At 40.1% G+C, this 22988-nt stretch overlaps 1 protein-coding gene across 2 annotated transcripts in view; it reads right to left on the bottom strand.

Moving 5' to 3' along the window:
- The window catches only part of LOC105488905 (EF-hand domain family member B), a 73090-nt gene that overhangs the window by 28333 nt on the left and 21769 nt on the right, over positions 1–22988 (bottom strand). For both annotated transcript variants that reach the window (XM_011753412.3, XM_011753411.3), the window contains exons 2-5: positions 15898–15960; positions 15229–15372; positions 13661–13841; positions 10676–10786 (exon numbers count right to left, since the gene is read on the bottom strand). In XM_011753412.3, coding sequence (XP_011751714.2) covers positions 10676–10786; positions 13661–13703 — 154 coding nt within the window. In that variant the 5' untranslated portion in view covers positions 13704–13841; positions 15229–15372; positions 15898–15960. The remainder of the gene's footprint in view (positions 1–10675; positions 10787–13660; positions 13842–15228; positions 15373–15897; positions 15961–22988) is intronic.

Raw genomic sequence — 22988 nt, 5'->3', positions numbered from 1 at the left:
GTAGGACTGAAACTAGAGAACAACCAAGAAGGTAGGAAATGATGGAGTAAAGACATTCAGCCTCACTAGTAATTCAAATAATGTAAATAAAAACAGTAAATGTCGTGTTAATGAAGTAACAAGAAATTATAATTGTCTCTTAGTTAGACAAAAATAAAGAAGATTGGGTAAGCTCATTACTGGGAAGCGTGTGGAGAAATGGATATTCTCATACTCTGGGTCTAAGGGCAAATTGGGCAGTAATTTGAGCTGACAGTTTGGCTCTAAGAGTAAAAATTTCTCAGAAATCTAGGAATGTAACTTAAGGAAATAGCCAATCACATTTACAAAGGTATATAAACAATATGTTTTTGTAATAGTGAAAATATAATGTAGATACTGACATGAAAAGACATTCCAAAACATTTCATAAGACAAAAAAAAAAAGCAAAAGGAAAAAAGTATATATGATGTGGAATAAAATGAACATACATACTGATATATATAAAAGTGCAAAGAAAAACACCTATGAAAGTATTATCGGCCGGGTGCAGTGGCTCACACCAGTAATCCTAGCACTTTAGGAGGCTGAGGCAGATGGATCACCTGAGGTCAGAAGCTCGACACCAGCCTGATCAACATGGTGAAACCCTGTCTCTACTAAAAACACAGAAATAGCTAGGCGTGGTGGCAGGCGCCTATAATCCCAGCTACTTGGGAAGCTGAGGCAGGAGAATTGCTTGAACCCAGGTGGCAGAGGTTGCAGTAAGCCGAGATCATGCCACTTCACTCCAGCCTGGACGAAAGAGCAAAACTCCATCTCAAAAAAAGAGAAAAGAGAGGAGAGGAAAGGAGGGGAGGGGAGGGGAGGGGAGGGGAGGGGAGGGGAGGGGAGGGGAGGGGAGGGGAGGGGGGGAGAGGGAAAGAAAGAAAGAAAGAAAGAAAGAAAGAAAGAAAGAAAGAAAGAAAGAAAGAAAGAAAGAAAGAAAGAAAGGAAGGAAGGAAGGAAGGAAGGAAGGAAGGAAGGAAGGAAGGAAGGAAGGAAGGAAGGAAGGAAGGAAGGAAGGAAGGAAGGAAGGAAGGAGAGAAAGAAAAAGAAAGAAAGGAAAGAAAGAAAGAAAGAAAGAAAGAAAGAAAGAAAGAAAGAAAGAAAGAAAGAAAGAAAGAAAGAAGAAAAGAAAGAGAAAGAAAAAGAGAAAGAAAGAAAGAATCATCAGTGTGAGACAGAGAATTGTGGGAATTTTTTTGTATATTGTATATTTCTATATAGCTTTCATTTCATGAAAGTATCACTTTAGTAATGATTAAAATTAAGTTATTTTATAGTATTAAGTGTATTTTAAATGTTGTAGATCCATATTTATAGCTATTTACATATTATTTAAGTAAAACATTTAAAATATATAGAGCAGGCTCCCTAAAAGCATGGAGAGTAATATCCCGTTTATTTAATGATTAATGATTTAATGGCTCAAGGATGGGGGTTAGAAAAAATGTTCAGAGAGAGGAAGTGGAGCAAGATGGCAGAATAGGAAAGCTCCACCGATCATGTCCCAGTCCTGTGTCCCAGACCCACACCCGCCCCCCGCCTCCTACAAGGACACCAAGTTGACAACTATCTACACAGATATGAGTGCCCATCTCAAAAACCAGGTGGGTAACTCATAGTGCCTGGTTTTAACTTCATAGCACTGAAAAAAAAAAAAGGCACTGAAGAGACAGAAAAAATAGTTGTGAATCACGAACACCACCCCTCCCCAACCCCGGCAGCAGCAGAGTGGTGTAGAGAGCCTCTCCTGGCACCAGGGCAGGGAGAACACGGCAATTGTGAGGTATTAAACTCAGTGCTTTCCTGTTAGAGCAGAATGGAAAACTGAACCAAACTCAGCTGATGCCTGTCCACAGAGGCAGCATTTAAATCAGCCCTATCAAAAAAGGAATTGCCAATCCCAGTAGTCCGAACTTGAGTGCCTGCAAACGTTGCCACCAAGGGCTACAGCACTCTGTGTCTCCAAGTAACCTTGAAAGGTGGTCTAGGCCATAAGGGACTGGAACTCTTACGCGACTCCCAGAGCAGAACCAGGCCCAGAGACCGTGGACTGGGGGCGGGACACATGTCATACTGGGACACCGGCGGGGGCAGCCAAGGGAATGCTGGCATCACCCCTCCCCTCACCCCAGGCTGCACAACTCAGCTCATGGCTCCAAAAGGGACCCCTTCCTTCCGCTTGAGGAGAGGAGAGGGAAGAGCAGGGAAGACGTCACCTTGCATCTAGGATACCACCTCAGCCACAGCAAGATAGGGTACTGGTGGGACTCAGGAGGCCGCCATTCCAGGGTCTGGTTTGCAGATGACATTTCTAGACACATCCGGGGCCAAAAGGGAACCCACTGCTTTGAAGGAAAGAACCCAATCCTGCCAGCATTCATCTCCTGTTAACTGAAGAGTTCTTGGGCCCTGAATAACCAGCTGTCGTTATTCAGGGCCCAGGTAGTACACCAAGGGTCTTGGGTAAGCCTCTCAGACTTCCTGGCTTCAGAAGAGACTTAGCACATTATCAGCTGTGGTAGCTACAGAGCAAAACTCCTTCTGCTTGAGAAAAGTACAGGGAAAAGTATAGTAAAGAGGACTTTGTCTTACACCTTGGGTACCAGCATGCCCACAGGGGAGTAGAGCACCAAGTAGGCTCTTCGGGTTCCCAATTCCAGGACTTGGCTCTTGAAAATAACATTTCTGGACCTGCTCTGGGTCAGAGGGGAACCCACTGACCTGAAGGGTAAGTACCAGGCCATTAACCTCAAGCTGACTTAAGAGACCTTGGGCCTTAAGAGTACATTGGTGATAGTCTGGCATTATTCCTCATGGCCTGGAGTGGTGGTGGCTACCCAGTGAGGTTCCTCTGCCTTTGGGAAGGTAAGGGAAGAGTGAGAAAGACTGTATCTTGTGGTTTGAGTGCCAGCTCAGCTGCAATACAGTAGAATACCTGGTAGACGTCTAAGGTTTTTGACTCTAGTCCTTGACTCCCAGACAGTACTTCTGTACCCACCCAAGCCCTGGGGGACCTCACCACCCTGAAGGGAAGGACACAGGCCTGGCGGGCTTTGCCACCTGTTAATTATAGAGCCCCAGGACCTTGAGTGAACATAGGCTGCAGCCAGAGGTTGAGTACAGCAGGACTTGGGTGAGACCAAATGCTACACTAGCTTCAAGTGTGATCCAATACAGTCAGCAGTGGTGGCCACAGGGGTACTTGTGTCACTCAACCCCCAGCTTTAGGTGGCTCAGAACAGAGAGAAAGACTGTATGTTTAGGAGAAAGTAAAGGAAAAGAACATGAGTTTCTGCCTTGTAACCCAGGGAATTCTCCCAGATCTTATCCAAGTTCATCAAGGCAGTGCCTCTACAAGTTTGCAAAAACTAGTGTTACTGGGCTTGGGGTGCCTCCTAAAGCAGATACAGCTTAGATCACCACACCCAAGTCCTTTCATATATCTGGAAAGCATTTCCAAGATGAATGGGTACAAATAAGCACAGACAGTGAGAACTACAATAAATATCTAACTGTTCAATTCCAGACACCAAGGAACATCTACAAATATCAACACCATCTAGGAAAATATGACTTCACTAAATAAACTAAATAAGACACCAGGGACCAATCACGGAGCAACAGAGCTATATGTCCTTTCAGACAGATAATTCAAAATAGCTGGGTTGAGGAAACTCAAAAGACATTTAAGATAACACAGAGAAGGAATTCAAAATTCTATCAGGTAAATTTAAGAAAGAGACTGAAATAATTAAAAAGAATCAAGCAAAGGCCAAGCGTGGTAGCTCACACCTGTAATTTCAGCACTTTGGGAGGCCGAGGAGGGTAAATCACCTAAGGCCACGAGTTCAAGACCAGCCTGGCCAACATGGTGAAACCTCACCTCTACTAAAAATACAAAAATTAGCCAGGCGTGATGGTGCCTATAATCCCTGCTACTGGGGAGGCTGAGACAAGAGAATCACTTGAACCTAGGAGAGGGAGGTTGCAGTGAGCCAAGATCACACCACTGCACTCCAGGCTGGGCAACAGAGTGAGACTTCATTTCAAAAAACAAAAACAACAACAACAACAAACAAAAAAAGAAGCAGAAATTCTGGAGCTGAAAAATTCAATTGACAAACTGAAAAGTACATCAGTCTCTCAATAGCAGAACTGATCAAGCAGAAGAAAGAGTTAATGAGCTTGAAGAGAAGCTATTTGAAAATACAATCAGAGAAGACAAAAGAAAAAAAAATTAAAAGAACGAAGTACAACTAAAAGATATAGAAAAATAGTCTCAAATGGGCAAATCTAAGAGTTATTGGCCTTGCCAAGCAAGGTGGCTCACGTTTGTAATCCCAGTACTTTGGGAGGCCAAGGTGCAAAGATCACTTAAACCCAGGAATCTGAGACTAGCCTAAGCAACATAATGAGACTAAATTTATTATTTTTTTATTTTATTTTATTTTTAAACTTATTGCCCTTAAAGAGAAAATAGACAAAGAGATAGGAGTAGAAACTTTATTCAAAGAGATAGCAGAGAACTTCCCAAATCTAGAGAAAGATATCAATATCCAAGTACAAGAAGGTTATAGAACACCAAGCAGATTTAACCCAAAGAAGATTACCTCAAGACATTGAATAATCAAACCCCCAAAGGTCAAGGATGAAGAAAGGATTCTAAAAGCAGTGAGAGAAAAGAAACAACATACCATGGAACTTCAATAAATCTGGCAGTAGACTTTTCAGTGGAAACTTTACAGGAGAGAGTGCCATGACATATTTAAAGTGCTGAAGAAAAGAAACTTTTATTCTAGACTAGTATATCTTATCTGGTGAAAATATCCTTCACACATGATGAAGAAATACTCTCCCAGGCCAAAAAATAAAAATAAAAAGCAGAGGAATTTCATAAATACTAGACCTGTCCTACAAGAAATGCTTAAGGGAGTACTTCAATTTCAATCAGAAAGAAAAAAATATTAATAAGCAATGAATAATCACCTGAAGGTGCAAAACTCACTGATAATAGTAAGCACACAGAAACACACAGAGTGGTATAGCACTGTAACTGTGGTATCCAAACTACTCTTATCCTGAGTAGATAGACTAAACAATGAACCAATCAAAAATAATAACTACAACAACTTTTCAAGACATAGAGATTATAAGAAGATATAAATAGAAACAACAGAGTTAAAAAAGGGGAGAAAGTTAAGACATAGAGTTTTTATTTTTCCTTGTTTGTTGTTTATGCAAATAGTGTTAAGTTGTTATCAGGTTAAAATAATGGGTTTAAGATAATATTTGCAAGTCTCCTGGGATTCATCTTTGGGACCCAAGTATTTTTCAACATACGCAAATCAATCAATGGGATATATCATATCAACAGAATGAAGAGTAAAAAAACCATATGATCATTTCAATTGATGCTGAAAAAGCATTTGATAAAATTCAACATCCCTTCAACATTAGCAGTAGCTAATGCCTGTAATAATAGTAGTAGCAATTCAACATTAGCAGTGGCTAATGCCTGTAATAATAAAAACCCTCAACACACTGGATATAGAAGGAACACACCTCAGTATAATAAAAGCCGTACACAACAGAATCCCAGCTAGGATGATACTGAATGGGAAAAGACTGAAAGTTCTTCCTTCATACTGGAAGTCCAAGCTACAGCAATCAGACAACAGAAAGATATAAAGGGCATGCAAATTGGAAAGAAAGAGGCCAAATTACCCTTATTTGCAGATGATATGATCTTATATTTAGAAAAACCTAAAGAATCCACAAGAAAATTATTAGAACTGATAAATTCAGTAAAGTTACAAGATACAAAATAAACATACAAAAATCAGTAGCATTTCTATATACCAACAGTGAATGATGTGAAAAAGAAATTTAAAAAGTAATCCCATGTATTAAACACAATAGCCACACATAAAATTAAATATCTAGGAATTAACTTAATCAAAGATTTCTATAATGAAAACTATAAAACACTGATGAAAGAAATTGAACAGGACACCAAAAAATCAAAAACCATTTTATGTTCATGGATTGGAAGAATCAATATTGTTAAAATGTCCATACTACCAAAAGCAATCTACAGATTCAACGCAATCCCTACAAAAATACCAATGACATTCTTCACAGAAATAGAAAAAAAATCCTAAAGTGTATATGAAACCACAAAATATCCAGAAAAGCCAAAGTAAAAAGATCGAAACTGCAGTAATCACGTTACCTGACTTCAAATTATACTACAGAGCTGTAGTAACCAAAACAGCATAGTACTAGCAGAAAAACAGACACATAGACCAATGGAACAGAATAAAGAATCCAAACAAATCCACACACCTACAGTGAAGTCATTTTTGGCAAAGGTGCAAAGAACATACACTGAGGAAAAGACAGTCTCTTCAACAAATGGTGCTGGGAAAACTGGATATTCATATGCAAAAGAATGAAACTAGACCCCTATCTCTTGCCATATACAAAAATAAAATCAAAAATGGATTAAAAACTTAAATCTAAGACCTCAAACTATGAAACTACTACAAGAAAACATTGGGGAAAATCTCCAGGACATTGATCTGGGCAAAATTTCTGGAGTAATATCCCACAAGCACAGGCAACCAAAGCAAAAAAGGACAAATGGGATCACATCAAGTTAAAAAGCTTCTGCACTGCAAAGGATAAAATCAACTAAGTGAAAAGACAACCCACAGAATGGGAGAATATACTTGCCAACTACCCATCTGACAAGAGATTAATAACCAGGATATACAAGGAACTCAACTCTATAGAAAAAATAATAATAACCTGATCAAAAAAGTGGACAAAACATTTAAATAGACATTTCATCAAAAAAAAAAAAAAAACAAATAGCAGACATATGAAAAGGTGCTCAACATCACTGATCATCAGAGAAATGCAAATCAGAAGTACGATGAGATATCATCCCACCCCAGTTAAAATGGCTTATATCCAAAATACAGGCAATAACAAATGCTGGTGAGGGTGTGGAGAAATAGGAACCCTTGTACACTGTTGGTGGGAAGGCAAATTAGTACAACCACTATGGAGAACAATTCAGACGTTCCTCAAAAAACTAAAACTTGAGCTACCATATGATCCAGCAATCCCACTGCTGGGTATATACCCATAAGAAAGGAAATCAGGCTGGGAGCAGTGGCCAATGCCTGTAATCTCAGCACTTTGGATACCAAGATGGGTGGATCACCTGAGGTCAGGAGTTCAAGACCAGCCTGGTAAACATGGCAAAACCCCGTCTCTACTAAAAATACAAAAATTAACCAGGCATGGTGGCAGGCACCTGTAATCCCAACTACTTGGAGGGCTGAGGCTGGAGAATGGCTTGAACCCAGGAGGCGGAGGTTGCAGTGAGCCGAGATCACACCACTGCACTCCAGCCTGGGCAACGGAGCAAGAATTCGTCTCAAAAAAAGAAAAAAAAAAGAAAAGAAAAGAAAAAAGAAAGAAAATCAGTATATCAGAGAGATTACATGCACTCCTGTGTTTGTTTCAGCACTGTTTACAATGAGATTTGGAAACAGCCTATGTATCCATCAACAGATGAATGGATAAATTATGATGAACCTATAAAGAAAATGTGGTATATTTACACAATGGGGTACTATTCAGCCATAAGGAAGAATGAATTCCAGTCTTTTGCAACAACAGGGGTTGAACTGGAGATCATTATGTTAAGTGAAATAAGCAAGGCACAGAAAGACAAACGTTGCATGTTCTCACTTATTTGTGAGATCTAAAAATAAAAACAATTGAACTCATGGACAGAGAGAGTAGACGGATGATTATCAGAGGCTGAGAAGCATAGCGGGGGTGGTAGGGAAAAAAACTAGAAAGAATGAATAAGAACTACTACTTCATAGCACAATAGGGTGACTACAGTCAATAATAACTTAATTGCACATTTTTAAATAACTTAAAGAGTATAATTTGATTGTTTGTAGCTCAAAGTATAAATGCTTGAGGGGACGGATGCACCATTCTCCAAGATGCACTTATTACATGTTGCATGCCCATGTCAAAACATCTCATGTACCCCATAAATATATATACCTACGATGTACCCACAAAAAAAAAAAGAATAAGAATAATTTTTAAAATGTTCAACTTCTCAACTGTAGTTATCCCTAGCTAATGGGATTTCAAGGTTATATTTACTCTTTCTTCATTTTTTAATATTTAAGTTATCTACAATTATAATGTATTTCCATAATTAAAAAGCTACTTTCCTTATGAGGGAAAAATTAAGATCATATTTAAAAGATCAGATTCTACAACTTTTCAAGATGCCATTGAAACTTCCATAAAAATAGCAAACGAAGGAAATTGTAGTCATGTTACGGTCCATTAGAGCTCTTCTAAATATAAAAAACTACACTTATTTTTCTCAGACTGTTAAATGCTTATAAGGTATCTCATTGTAGATTGTCTATACATTGTACATATTTATTGACATAGTTCTTTTTGCTTTTTATTTTGAGACAGGGTCTCACTCACGCCCAGGCCTAGAGTGCAGTAGTGCAATCGTGGCTCACTGCAACCTGGAACTCCTGGGCTCAAGCAATCCTCCCATCTTAGCCTCCCAAGTAGCCAGAACTACAGACATGCGCCACCATGCCTGGCTAATTTTTTAATTTATTTTTCATAGATACAGATTCTCCCTATGTTGCCCAAGCTGGTCTCAAACTCCTGGGCTCAAGTGATCCACCTGCCTCAGCCTCCCAAAGCGCTGAGATTACAAGAGTGAGCCACTGCACTTAGACCAAAGTTCTTTTTAAAACAATTAAAGAGCATTGGATTAGACTGTGCAATAGACATGAAACTTTTTCAAACATGAATAAAATATTTTCACAAGACAGAGAAGGAAGAAAGGAGGGAATGAATGAAAGAAAGGGAGGAAAGAACAAAAGAAAGAAGGGAAAGAGCAAAAGAAAGGAATGGGCTAGGGAAGTAGAGGAGTAAAGATATGGAGAGAAGTCAAGACTGTGAGAAGAAATATGGCATCTGTGCAGATAGCAACAGGGGCAGTGTGACAGTAGAGACAATCTTAGACAATCTGGGAACACGTTGGGGCATGTAAAGAACCAGCAGATACTTCCTTATCACTGACAAAACAAGAAAAGAAAAAGAAAAAGGAAAAAAAAAAAGGAAAAGGAAAAAGGAAAGGAAAGGAAAGGAAAGAAAGAGGCGGGAGAGAGAGGGAAGGAAAGGGAAAGGGGAAAAGAAACAAAAAAGGAAAGGAGAGGGGAGGGAAGGGGAGGGGACGGAAAAGGAGGGGAGGGAAGGAAGGAAGGAAGAAAGGAAGGAAGGAAGGAAGGAAGGAAGGAAGGAAGGAAGGAAGGAAGGAAGGAAGGGAGAACCAACACACATCGGCTATGACAGAAGCAAATGGCAGACTCCAAACATGAAGCTATGAACAGAAATTTGGGAGGAGAGCATAGAAAGGGAGTCTAGTGTTAGACGGCAGTGGAGGAGAAAAAGTAAAGAAATAAGAAATGAGGAGCAAGAAAGCCCCCCCTTTCTTGCAGTGAAGGAGAAAAGATAAGAAATAAGGAGCACAACCCCCCTGCTGTGCTGCAGTGAAGGGCAGCTCTTCTAGCTAATAAAGACTGAGTTTATGAACCATGCACAATCCATAGGCTTTCTCAGGACATGTATCAGAGTCTACTTCTCAATCCTTTATTATATCAAGACTTTATTTAACATCAACGTATTGGCAATTGAGTTTTATTTTATAGCACTATAAACAACTAATGCCTTTTTAGTTGTGTTATGGAATAATTCTAGTAATATGCTACTAGATATGAAACTTTAAGACAAGATCACTAAAAATAATAATAATAATAACAGCTAATAATTTTGAGTACTTAACTATGTTCCAGGTACTACGTTAAGCATCTGACATCTAATCAATCCTCACAATATTACTATACCCATTTAAGGGATAAGAATATATAATGATCAAATAAGTAAATTGCCCAAGTTTTAAAAGATAGTAAATAGTTGAGCTAGGATTTGAACCTGATCTGATTCAAAAATCTGTGAACTTGACCATCACCCAATATTCTTAATATAAAATTAAGCACTTAGAATAAGTATTGAGCCGAGTGCAGTGGTGCATGCCTGTAATCACAGAACTTTGGGAGGCTAAGGTGGGAGGATCGCTTGAGCTCAGGAGTTTGAGACCAGCCTGGACAACATAGGAAGACCTCATCTCTATTTAAAAACTCAAAAAATTAGCCAGGCATGGTGATGCACACCTGTAGTCTCAGCTGTTCAGGAGGCTGAGGTGAAAGGATTGCTTGAGCCTAGGAGGTGCAGACTGCAATGAGGCATGATCACACCACTGCACTCCAGCCTGGGCAACAGAGACCCCTGTCTGAAAAAAAAAAAAAAAAAAAAATTAAAATTAAATTTTTTTAAAACCATAAGTATATGCGGTACAGGTTTTCCCAGCTATCATGGTTTATGACCTTATGAGTAAGATTGTATTAATCACCTATTACATGCCAGGCATTTAATTTTATGTACTTATCTCCTTTATTCCTCTTCACAAATCCGAGAGTCCCATATCCTCAGGCCCATTTTGCATTGCAGGACACTTACCTGCATAATAATCATTATGAGAAACAACATACAAATCATGTCCTTCATTTCCTTCTTTAAATACTTCTTCATAGGATTTTGGTGGATTCACCACGTCTTTAGCAGAGTATTCTGAAGGAAGAATTAATAAAATCAGTTCCAAGGTACTTTTTAATCTATTTATAAGACGTTTATATTGACTAGAACAAATGAGAAATTAGGTATGCTGGATGCAAGTCTACATAGACATCCCGAGAGATCACAAAGCCAACATAAATGATTTATCAAGAAAGGGAAGCCCCCTTGACCTGGCTCACCCCCTAGAAATCTGAAGCATGTTAGAACTTTATTATCAGTTGGCTGGGAGCAGTGGCTCACACGTGTAATCCCAGCACTTTGAGAGGCCAAAGAGGGTGGATCACCTGAAGTCAGGAGTTTGAGATCAGCCTGGCCAACATGATGAAACCCCATGCCTACTAAAAAAAAACACACACAAACAAAAATTCCAGCCTGGCCAACATGGTGAAACCCCATTTCTACGAAAAATACAAAAATTAGCCAGGTGTGGTAGCACTTGCCTGTGGTCCCATCTACTCTACTCGGGAGGTTGAAGCAGGAAAATCACTTGATCCCAGGAGGCAGAGGTTGCAGTGAACCCAGATGGCACCACTGTACTCCAGCCTGGGTGACAGAGCGAGACTTTCATCTCAGAAAAAAAAAAAAAAAAAAAAAAGAACTCTATTATCAGTTAACTGTTTAGTTGTGGTAAGCCATATTCCAAGCACAGTTAAATTCCTGGTCCTGAGAATCTCTGTGCAATTTTTATTTTAGTTTGCTGCAGACTTCTCAAGATGATCTAAACAAATCTGAACCACAAATTAGAACCCCTAACGCCCTATGGGGTAGCCATGGTGTAAATTTTGGCAGTTTTAGATGGAAGCATACACCCTGTGTCTGTTTGGATCTGAATCTGTATTCCCAGGCCAGGCTCAGTGGCTCAGGTCTGTAATCCCAGTACTTTGGGAGGCTGAGGTGGGTGGATCATCTGAGGTTGGGAGTTTGAGACCAGCCTGAGCAACATGGTGAAACCCTGTCTCTACTAAAAACACAAAAATTAGACGGGTGTGGTGGCACATGCCTATAATCCCAGCTACTCGGGGGGCTGAGGCAGGAGAATCACTTGAACCTGGGAGGCAGAGGTTGCAGGGAGCTGAGATCGTAACACTGCACTGCAGCTTGGGCAACAGAGTGAGACTCCGTCTCAAAAAATTAATTAACTAATTAATTAATTTTAAAAAATGAATCTGTATCCTCAGTGTAGCCAGAGGTACCAGGGAAATCACTGGAATCAGGGAGAAATTCTTCTACTGGTCCTAAATCTAGAAGAAATGTTTGTTTAATAGCTGCATTCCCATGACTAGTGGTACCCAGTTTTGTGTACAATGAATAATTTTGTTTTTACTGCTTTAGATAATAATTTGTAAATGTAACTCCATTTACAATTTCACTCTTCCCTTTTGACCTAACAACATAGATTAAGAAGTTTCCTTTATTTTGGCCTTTCTGCCAAGAATTAAGGTATATAAACTAATAGTTAAGAATATCAGAAGATGATTCCAATCAAAATAATCCTGTAAAGCAGAACTTCTTTTTGATATATGAACATTACACTTAATGATACACATATATACATGTTTTGAAACATTGTTTCTTTTTATATATTTAAATGAGGAACACTTAGAGAATACTTTCCACATTAAATAAACTAATACTAGGTAGCAGTTATGATATAATGGCTATAATGCCATGTCTAACAGTTCATATACATAGGATTTCTTAAACCTATCGAAAAGAAGAGGTGGGAAATAGTCACTCACATCTGTAATCCCAGCAGTTTGGGAGGCCAAGGTGGGAGAATCACTTGAGTCCAGGAGCTTGAGGCCAGCCTGGAAACATGGTGAGACCCCAGTCTCTATATAAATATAAATATATATAGTTTATAAATATAAGTATATATGTTTCATATGTTTATGAAACATAAAAAGGAGAGGATATTTAATCTACTCTAAAATACATTTTTCATGTGTCAAATTTTAAAAAACTTTAGATCTGAGGTAATAAGGTACAACTCCAGATTTTACATTCCAAAGTATAATCTATCTTCAGAGTAGATGTCACTACCTTAAGGAAAATAATCTAGTGAGCCTTTCGGTGAACAAACTAAGGTTCCTGGAAGAGAGCCTCAATGGGTATGGAAAGACAAAGAGAGAATTTCTCCACAAAAATAAAGAAAGATGGAATTTGAGATCTCCTATGGTAAGACTCCTAGAGGGAGGGGATAACTTCAAAAAGAGTAAAGGAGAGAAATCTGAGAAAGGTGTAAAGAAAGGCACCCAACAACACGGCAGGAACCTGGGTCTTCAGAAGGAAGAATGGCCTATGACCAGTTCCAATGAGTTATTTGTTGAAAGATGGTACTCTACTCCCCCTCAGAATCAGAGTGGAAGTCACTCTGCCCTGTGATTGGTTAATATGCACGTAGACCTCATGGATCTGCATGAATGGAGTGTGGTATACAGCATTTACCAAACTTACCTGTGCCATGAACTCTGTTTCATAAAGAGTTCAGAGTCACGAACACATGTGAAGCACTGATGGAAACAGAACACACGAATGGATGTCCAAGGCAAAGGGATTGCAGTTCTCTAGCTAGTCCCAGAGCCAATTTTTGTTGAGTACTTTCCTGTCTTTACACCATACCTACTATGCTCACTATATCTGGACTCCAATACCTGAATTTTTCCTGCTTCTGCATACATACATGTCAAGGATTTTGGTTCTGAGAATAACTTTCTTGCTACAATCCCATCTTTCCTTCTTGAGTCATTGTTTACACCATCACCAAACATCATACAAATAAGATATGAGATCATATTTTCCAAAGAAACTTATTTTACCAGCCCCTTCCCACCCCTTTTTTTTTTTTTTTTTTTTTTTTTTAACTACCTCTGATGATTGCTGTCCCAAATGTCGTATTGATTGTGTCCATTCCTTTAGGTAATCCTGGTGCTTGATCATGAGATTTTCCTAATGGTGCTCGTCGATTGCTAAGATATATAGATTCTTTTTTATCTTTAATTTTCTGTTGAAATGTGGTAATAGGCTGTGGGTTTATCAATGTGTTTGCCTAAAAGAAATCATACAATGCACAAATACATCAACAAAAATAGTACAAATCTGAAAATGGAAACCCTAATCAACAGCTAGGGAGAGGAGACTGTACGATTGTGGGAAAACATTTCATTATCATCACTGGCTTTGCTCACCTTCAAATGAACTGTCGGAATTGGCTATAAAGTTTAAACATGCCTAGAAGAACTTTCTAATGAGTTAAAAGGTTTCAGTGATACTAAAAGGTTTACGATGATAGCTTCCAGGTTACTCGACTCAAATATTTAAGACAAGTGATGCCAGGTGCAGTGGCTCACGCCTGTTATCCCAGCACTTTGGGAGGCTGAGGAGGGCGGATCACCTGAGGTCAGGAGTTTGAGACCACCAGCCTGGCCAACATGGTGAAACTCCGTATCTACTAAAAATAAAAAAATAAAAAATCAGTCAGGTGTGGTGGCACGCGCCTGTAGTCCCAGCTACTGAGGAGTCTGAGGCAGGAAAATCACTTGAGCCCGGGAAGTGGAGGTTACAGTGAGCCAAGATCACACCACTGCACTCCAGCCTGGGCAACAGAGTGAGACTCAGTCCCAAAGAAAAAAAAAAAAGAAAGAAAGAAAAGTGAAAATGAAAAGCACAAGAACCACTTGACTTCCAAAAGTTCTCTTCAGATATAGAGATCAGGTCTTCTGAATCTAGAGTGTCCATTCAATCAGTAGCAGATAACAAACATTTTGACTCCACCTCTACTCAATGTCCATGTAAGTATTCCATAGGGCCTCTAGGCAAGGGGATGGAGTCTCAGTCTGTTGCCCAGGCTGGATTGCAGTGGCATGATCTCGGCTCACAGCAATCTTCGCCTCCTGGCTTCAAGCGATTCTCCTGCCTCAGCCTCCCAAGTAGCTGGGATTACAGGTGCCAGCTACCATGCCCCAGGTATTTTTTTTTTTTTTAACTTTTAGTAGAGACAGGACTTCATCATGTTGGCCAGGCTGGTCTCAAATTCCTGATCTTAGGTGATCCTCCTGCCTCAGCCTCCCAAAGTGCTGGGATACAGGCATGAGCCACCACACCCCGCCAAGGCAGTGTTCTTTATTGTCTAACAAAGCCTGACAGCATTTCTCTTCATTGTGAGAAAATGGAATGCAACTAGGCTTTTATCATTTGAGAGGAGAAGAGATAGTTTTTGGCTTAAACTATTAATTTCTTCACACCGCCTTGGCTGCTGCTGCTTGGATTTTTTCTACTGCTCAAGATAAAGGCTTTTGGAAGATAGATTGAGAAAAGGCTAGTAAAAAATATGGGTGGGAAGGAGATTGGAACTCATGAATTTCACTAATACCTGATTTGTGCATTTTCACCTTGGTAAATTAATAATGTACAAGGAAAAAAAGAAAATAAGTTACCGGTATTGAAATTTTAGATCTAATTCCATGTGTCAAATAAGGTGCAATTTGGGGATCATTTGCTCTTCCATAAAATACTCTTTCTACTCCAGCAGGTGGATATCTGAAGTTGAAATACTTTTTTGACGCAGGTGGAGTAATTAGCTACAAAGAGTGAGGCAAGAAAATAGTAGTAAGTACAGTTTCTAAAAATATTAACAGGACTAATCTATACCAATCAATCAACAACCTTAAGTGTATGTATGTAGTAAGCACATTTGGAACTACAGCCCCAAATAATGAACATCCCACTAAAACATATTTAATTATTAATGGAAGTAAACATTTTTTTCCATGACACAGATCCTGAGAACATGTGCCCTAAACAACTTATTTTAAATGTTGCATTTAGAAAACAACCAGGAAGTATCCAGGTTACAAAGTATACCATTATTCCCACTGAAATAAATTGAATCTCCTGTAATTGAATCCCTGTAGAGCTAGAAACTGGAAGCCTGGGATTTTCACTTTCTTGGACAAAATCAATAGAAGGCCTCAAAATACAGTAAAGAATCCAAATTGGCCACATTAAATGTATACCACTTTCATAAGGAACGTTGAGTTGCCTATTTCTTAATGTTCACACACAAGGTAAAAATAGAAACATAAAGGTATATTGAAAGTGCTCACCCTGGGAAGTTTTTCAGTCACGCAGCTTGCAACTCTGTAACCAACTGGAATAACTTTTCCTGCCTTTGGGAGAAAAAAATGGGTTGATCATTGTCAGGGTGGAAGAGGAGCATTTGGAAGAATGAAATTTATTTCAAACTTGTCCTATGCCTCTGATGCTACAAAGTTACTTTTGACTAACATAAAAAAGGAAGAACCGATAGTAAATATAAAGCAATCTTCACACGTAACAAACATTAAATGCTATGCATATATTATAAACATTTATAAAATTGTAAGCATATATTTTTACAGCACTAACATTGTTAGTGATTCATCCAGTTACAGGAATTCTGTGATGTGTTGAGGAATTCAGCTTTCGGAACAATCTTCTCATAGATCACAGGTTAATTATTCGTTGTCCTGTATAACAGTGAAATAGAAGTATGATCTTTGGGAGGCCAAGAAGGGAGGGTTTCTCAAGGCCAGGAGTTCAAGGCTACAGTGAGCTATGATCACATCACTGCACTCCATCCTTGGCAATGGAGTGAGACCTTGCCTCTGAAAATAAATAAATAAATAAAATTTAAAACTAAGAGAAAAAAACTAACTTCCCATAGTGTTCTGGGTATCTGGAAAGCGGGGGCGGAGAGAGAGAGAGAGAGAGAGAGAACAAACAGACAAAAGCAGAGAAATTGAGAATGGAGTGGAGTGGATGGATGAATGAGTAGATGTGCATGAACATATGAATGAACACATATGGGTAGGTGAAGTTTGTTATTATGTGAAGTGTTGAGTGTGGAATTCCTTTTAGTAAGAGAGTCATTAGGGTTTAAGAGACTATCTTGCTGACATCTCTAGGTATAAAAGAGGAAGCCCACAGACATAGCCAGGCAGAAAACTGAATTGCTTTGTTAAAAAAAAAAAGGGGGGGGGAGAAAATATGATCTTTGTAGTCTAACGTTTTGATATGAATTATTAGACTCCAGTTTGAAAGGGAGGGGCAAAACAACTTCTGATTAGATACACCAAGAAGGAAAAATCAAGGAGATGACAAATAAATTCAGAAGGTGTGTGGAGTCGAAGGTCTAGCAACAGGGTGAGAGGCTGGAGGGCGCCAAGATGGCAAATAAGACAGTGAGAAGTAGCCCAGTCTTAATGCTGTATCTTCAGTAAATTCTACCCATGCAATTACATTATGTGAGAAGAACTTTGTGTAAAAAAAGAAAGGAACTGTGTTCTAACCTGGGCAAAAGCAAGACTGAGAAGATGGAGAAGAGATATAGTGAGATTTTTTAAAATTCAGTTGGAAGTTATAAGAAATCTCACAGATACCAGGGAATACTGTCTCTCTTGCTATACTTAGGATAGGAACTCAAGTCATTTTTAAAAATATGAAGGCTGCCAGGCAAGGTGGCTCACACCTGTAAACCCAGCACTTTGGGAGGCCAAAGGTGGGTGGATCATTTGGGGGTCAGGAGTTCAAGACCAGCCTGGCCAACATGGTGAAACCCCGTCCCTTCTAAAACTACAAAAATTAGGCAGGCATGGTGGCATGTGCCTGTAATCCCAGCTACTCGGGAAGCTGAGGCAGGAGAATTGCTTGAACCCAGGAGGCAGAGGTTGCAGTGACCCAAGGTCATGCCATTGCACTTCAGCCTGGGTGACAAGAGCAAAACTCCATCTCAAAAAAGAAAAATGAAATTATGAAGGGGATCAGAATATGCCACCCAAAAATATGCCACTTTTGCATGTGGATTATTTTGAGCTGAAGGCAGTTGAGAATCCACAGACACAGGAAAAGTTCAACACTTAGAAAAAGGTGTGGTAAAGCTATGAAAATAGAAAGATTGGTTGAAAGTTTGTATTCAGGGCAATTGGATCCCCAGTTCTTCTCCATCCTATGTTATCCTTGTCTTCACACAAGCTCTCAACCCCTCTTGCCAAACTGTGGATTTGTTTTCATAAAGTGGTTTTGTAGCCAGAAACATCAAGCCAAGGTAAAGTAGCGGGACATTAATAAAGTATACTTTCTGTAATGCATTTCCTCTAGCTTCCTCTCCCACTGGGCCCTGGAAAGCAAGCAGCCAGGAGTCAAGCCAGCCCTCTAGCCCGTGGGCAGTGCATAGAAAAGGCAGTAGGGCAACAATGAATATAAATAAAGATTTGGAAGCCAGCCAGCTTGGGTTCAAATATCTGCCAATAAATAAGCTGTGTCACCCTATTACTCAGCCTCAATTTGCTCACAATGGAGATGGTGATAACAGTACCAACCTCATAGAGATCACTGTGAGAATTAAATGAGTTAATACATATAAAATGCTTAGAACAGTGTCCACACACGCTGTGTGCTATGTAGGTTTCAACTATTATTACCATTATCAATATTCTCTGGAAAATCTGAATAACCTAGAGGGAAAAAAAATTAGTATTGGGGACTCACCCAAAATAAAAGCTGCCTCATCACTTGATCACCTTATAACAATGCCCCAGCCGGATGCGGTGGCTCACGCCTGTAATCCCAGCACTTTGGGAGGCAAAGGCGGGCAGATCACGAGGTCAGGAGTTCAAGAGCAGCCTGACCAACATGATGAAGCCCCGTTGCTACAAAAAAAATACAAAAATTAGCCAGGCATGGTGGCACATGCCTGTAGTCCCAGCTACTCAGGAGGCCAAGGCAGGAGACTCACTGGAACCCAGGAGGCGGAGGCTGAGTGAGCCGAGATCGCGCCACTGCACTCCAGCCTGAGCAACAAGAGCAAAACCTTATCTCAAAAAAAAAAAAAAAAAAAGCCCCAGGGTAAACAAGCCATGCAACACACATACAGCTACTAATTTGTTTTGTTTTGTTTTGTTTTTGAGACAGGGTCTGATTCGGTCGTCTAGGCTGGAGTGCAGTAGTGCAGATCTCAGCTCACTGCAATCTCTGCCTTTCAACATCGGCTCAGTACAACTTCCACCATCCTCCCGCATCAGCCTCCCTAGTAACTGGGACTACAAGTGCGGGCCACCATGCCTAGCTAATTTTGGTAAATTTTTTTTGTAGAGACGAGTTTTTGTCATGTTGCCCAGGCTGGTCTCAAACTTCTGAGCTCAAGTGATATGCCCACCTTGGCCTCCCAAAGTGGTGGAATTACAGGCGTAAGCCACCATGCCCAGCCTGCTTAATGTTTTAATATGAGTTATTAGACTCCAATTTGAAAGGGAGGGGCAAAACAAGCTAATAAAAAACAAACACAAACATAGAGGGAATAGGAAAACGTAAACAAACAAAAGAGATTACCTGACAGATATAATAAGATGTTGCATTTATTGCATTCATAAAACAAGATTAGAAATTTTAAAAGACAACCTGAGAAGAAATAACTTTTTAGAATTTAAACACGATAATCTAAATAAAATTTCTACTTTTCACCTATTGTTTTAATAGGTACTGATGAGCTGGGCGTGGTGGCCCATGCCTATCATCCCAACACTTTGGGGGGCTCCAGCTCCACTGCTGGAGCCCAGGGTTCAAGACCAGCCTGGGCAACAAAGTGAGACCCTTTTCTCTTAAAAAAAAAAAAAAAAAAAAACTAATGATGATTCTTTCCTAAATTGTTATTATTATGATGGCTGCCAAATGAAGACTTTCTAACTATAGCATTCTTTCTACATTTATTAATTGCATTATACTTATACTGCAAGGAAGTTTTCTTTCTCTTTTTTTTTTTTTTTTTTTTTTTTTGAGACAGAGTCTTGCTCTGTTGCCTAGGCTGGATTGCCCAGGCTGGAGTGCAGTGGTATGATCTCGGCTCACCATAACCTCTGCCTCCCAGGTTCAAGCCATTCTCCTGCCTCAACCTCCCGAGTAGCTGGGACTACAGGCACATGCCACCATGCCCGGATAATTTTTGTATTTTTAGTAGAGACAGGGTTTCACTACGTTGGCCAGGTTGGTCTCGAACTCCTGACCTTGTGATCCTCCCATCTCGACCTCCCAAAGTGCTGGGATTACAGGCATAAACCACCACGCCAGGCCTTTTCTCACTATTTATTCACACATGTATGTATTTACATCCCTATGTACTCATGGATTTCTATTTTATTCAAAGGCAATTTTATTCAATACTCAGTGTACACCAGTTTGGGCTAGGGGAAGACTCATCACATTTGTTTCTTCAAATTTGTTTTATATCTGCACGATTCTTTAGGATTCTTCTCACTTTTTTGCTCACAAAGATGTTCCATGTTCATATCGTACTAGCCTGTGCAAGTCTTAGAGTCAGCCATTTCTCCAAGGAGCTTAATTTATTTTCATAGAGAATAGTATTAAGAAATAAAGATCTGGATTTTGGTGTGCTCATTGCTACTAGAGAAATACTGCTTCTAAGCTCTCTTAAATAGAGTTAGGAAACATATGACTAGACAAACACTCCCATACACTTGCATGTATATCGATCCTATAATATCCTGTCTAGTTAAATGCATGTAGTTAGAATCCATGGACATAGATATATAGATATATCATAAATGTATATGAATACTTCTTATCACAATCCAACACAACAATTCATTCTATTCTTCTCCTTTCCATATTTGTAACCCTTTTCTCCGTCGGTGAGAAAAGGGTTATTGTCCTAAATAACCCTGGCATTATTGTCCTAAATATTTTTACTTATCTGCTTAGGCTTTCTGTCTGTAACCCAACTCCCAACTGCAACAACCATCTCCTTGCTCAGCTGCCTCGTTGTTCAGTCCCTAACCACACCAGAGACACCTTGCTTGGCCACCTCCTCAGTCAACCCCCAGTGTTACAGCCTTTAATGGCCAAGTACCTCTTTCATTTCTCATACAAGTGAGTCCCAAGATTCAAGTCAACTCAGGAAGGTTGATATAAGACCATTTTCAGCTGCTCAGGACCCACAGACCCATAATCATCACACCACCTTCCACTCTTCAAATTTAATGTAGGTTAGCATAATGGTTACAGCTCTCCCACTTGCCCTTGGTCAAGATCCCTCTGTTTTGCCCAGAGAGATCCCCAATTCTAAACATCTCAGAGAGAATTAGGAGGGATGGTACCCAATCCCTTTCTGCCCAGAAGACATTGAATCCATTATGCAAATAAAAACACCCAATTCCCAGAATTCTGCAGAGATTAGCTTTGCAAATGCATACAAAATAAATCTTTGTACCTGGTATTTTCTCCACTACCAGGGCCTGCATAACTAGGAAGGTCCCACAAGATTTATTAATGGGGGGCACCTTTCCCTCCACCTATTCCCAAAATAGCTGTCAGGTTCTACTAGTACAGAACAGGAAAAAGCAAGGCACCCCTTTGCATGACATTTACCATATTAAAAAGTCATTTGTCTATTGGTCTCCAGTCTCTAGACTCTAAGCTCCTTGAATGCAAGTGCTATGTAATTTTTCATCTATGTAGCCCCAGCGTTTGTTTGTGTGTGGGTTTTTGGGTTTGTTTTTTTTTTATTTTTTATTTTTATTTTTAAGATGGAGTTTCACTCTTGTTGCCCAGGCTGGAGCGCAATGGCACGATCTCAGCTCACCACAACCTCCACTTCCCGGGCTCAAGCGATTCACTCACCTCAGCCTCCTGAGTAGCTGGGATTACAGGCCCTGTCACCACACCCGGCTAATTTTGTATTTTTAGTAGAGGTGGGGTTTCTCTATTTTGGTCAGGTTGGTCTCGAACTCCCAACCTCAGGTGATCCGCCCACCTCGGCCTCCCAAAGTGCTGGGATTACAGGCATGAGCCACCCACCGGGCCTTGTTTTTGTTTTTTTTGTTTTGTTTTTTTTTTTTTGAGACGGAGTCTCGCTCTGTCACCCAGGCTGGAGTGCAGTGGCCGGATCTCAGCTCACTGCAAGCTCCGCCTCCCGGGTTCACGCCATTCTCCTGCCTCAGCCTCCCGAGTAGCTGGGACTATAGGCGCCCGCCACCTCGCCCGGCTAGTTTTTTGTATTTTTTAGTAGAGATGGGGTTTCACCGTGTTAGCCAGGATGGTCTCGATCTCCTGACCTCGTGATCCACCCGTCTCGGCCTCCCAAAGTGCTGGGATTACAGGCTTGAGCCACCGCGCCCGGCCTTGTTTTTGTTTTTTAAGTAGGATCTCACTCTGTCAACCAGGCTGGAGTGAAGTGATACTATCACGGTTCACTGCAGCCTCAATCTCCCATGGCACTACGCTATCGTGGAAACTGTAATTTTTGTAAACTTGCCCTTGAAGCTCTCTTCCCTTCTTCCTCTTTCTATTCCAGGGCTCAATATCATTTACCAATGCACTTTGTATGCTTCAGATGTTTTGTCTTAATAACTCCAGGTTTCTGCCATAGTCAGTGCATTGATGGAAATCAACGGACAGTCTTGGGATATCTTAGAAAATGACCATTGTAGAGATTTTGATCTCTGATAGTGTTTTTCAAAAGTCAAGTGCTCTTTCAAGGGCTACCAGGCCTCCACACAGAGGACCTCCTTTCACAAGAATCTTTTTGATTAAGGACACACCAGAAATCTCTCCTTAAGCCAGTATTTCTTGGAAACTTTTCCTTGCTGCACTGGTTCCATATCCACGACTGCTTTAATAGAAGAACTTGGCTGATGGGTCTCATAAATCCATCAGAGCAAACCTTCACCCGCAACTAAACACCAACTTTGGGCAGCAACTTCAAACCACAGGATGAGTATTCCTAAAATGAGGTGTATCTACTTTTCCTTGCTCAAAACTGGAAAGCTCTCTCATTAAAATAAGCTCTTCCAGTTCCCTGAATGCACCCTGATGCAAAGTGATTATCCTCAAGGATTGATCTTGCAGGTTATTCACAATGGGGATTTTCATCTAAACTCTCCTCACAGCCATGCTTGACACTGGGTTTCAACCTCACCCAAATGCACTTCCTTCCTACTCTGAGACTCAGGGGCATCAAATACTTTACCATCCCATCCCCTGGTCAGGATGTTAGGGATTTCCTTCCCTTCCTTTTTCAGCTGTTTGAGTTTAACCAAGCTTACAAGAAGTAGATAATACTATAAATAAATACTGTAGTATATATAAATAAATAACTGTAGTGTATATGCTGTATATATAGTATATAGTATATATAGTATACAAT

Source organism: Macaca nemestrina, chromosome 2 (genome assembly GCF_043159975.1).
Source record: "Macaca nemestrina isolate mMacNem1 chromosome 2, mMacNem.hap1, whole genome shotgun sequence".
Classification (NCBI taxonomy): domain Eukaryota; kingdom Metazoa; phylum Chordata; class Mammalia; order Primates; family Cercopithecidae; genus Macaca; species Macaca nemestrina.
This window is presented reverse-complemented; position numbering and strand designations above follow the sequence as displayed.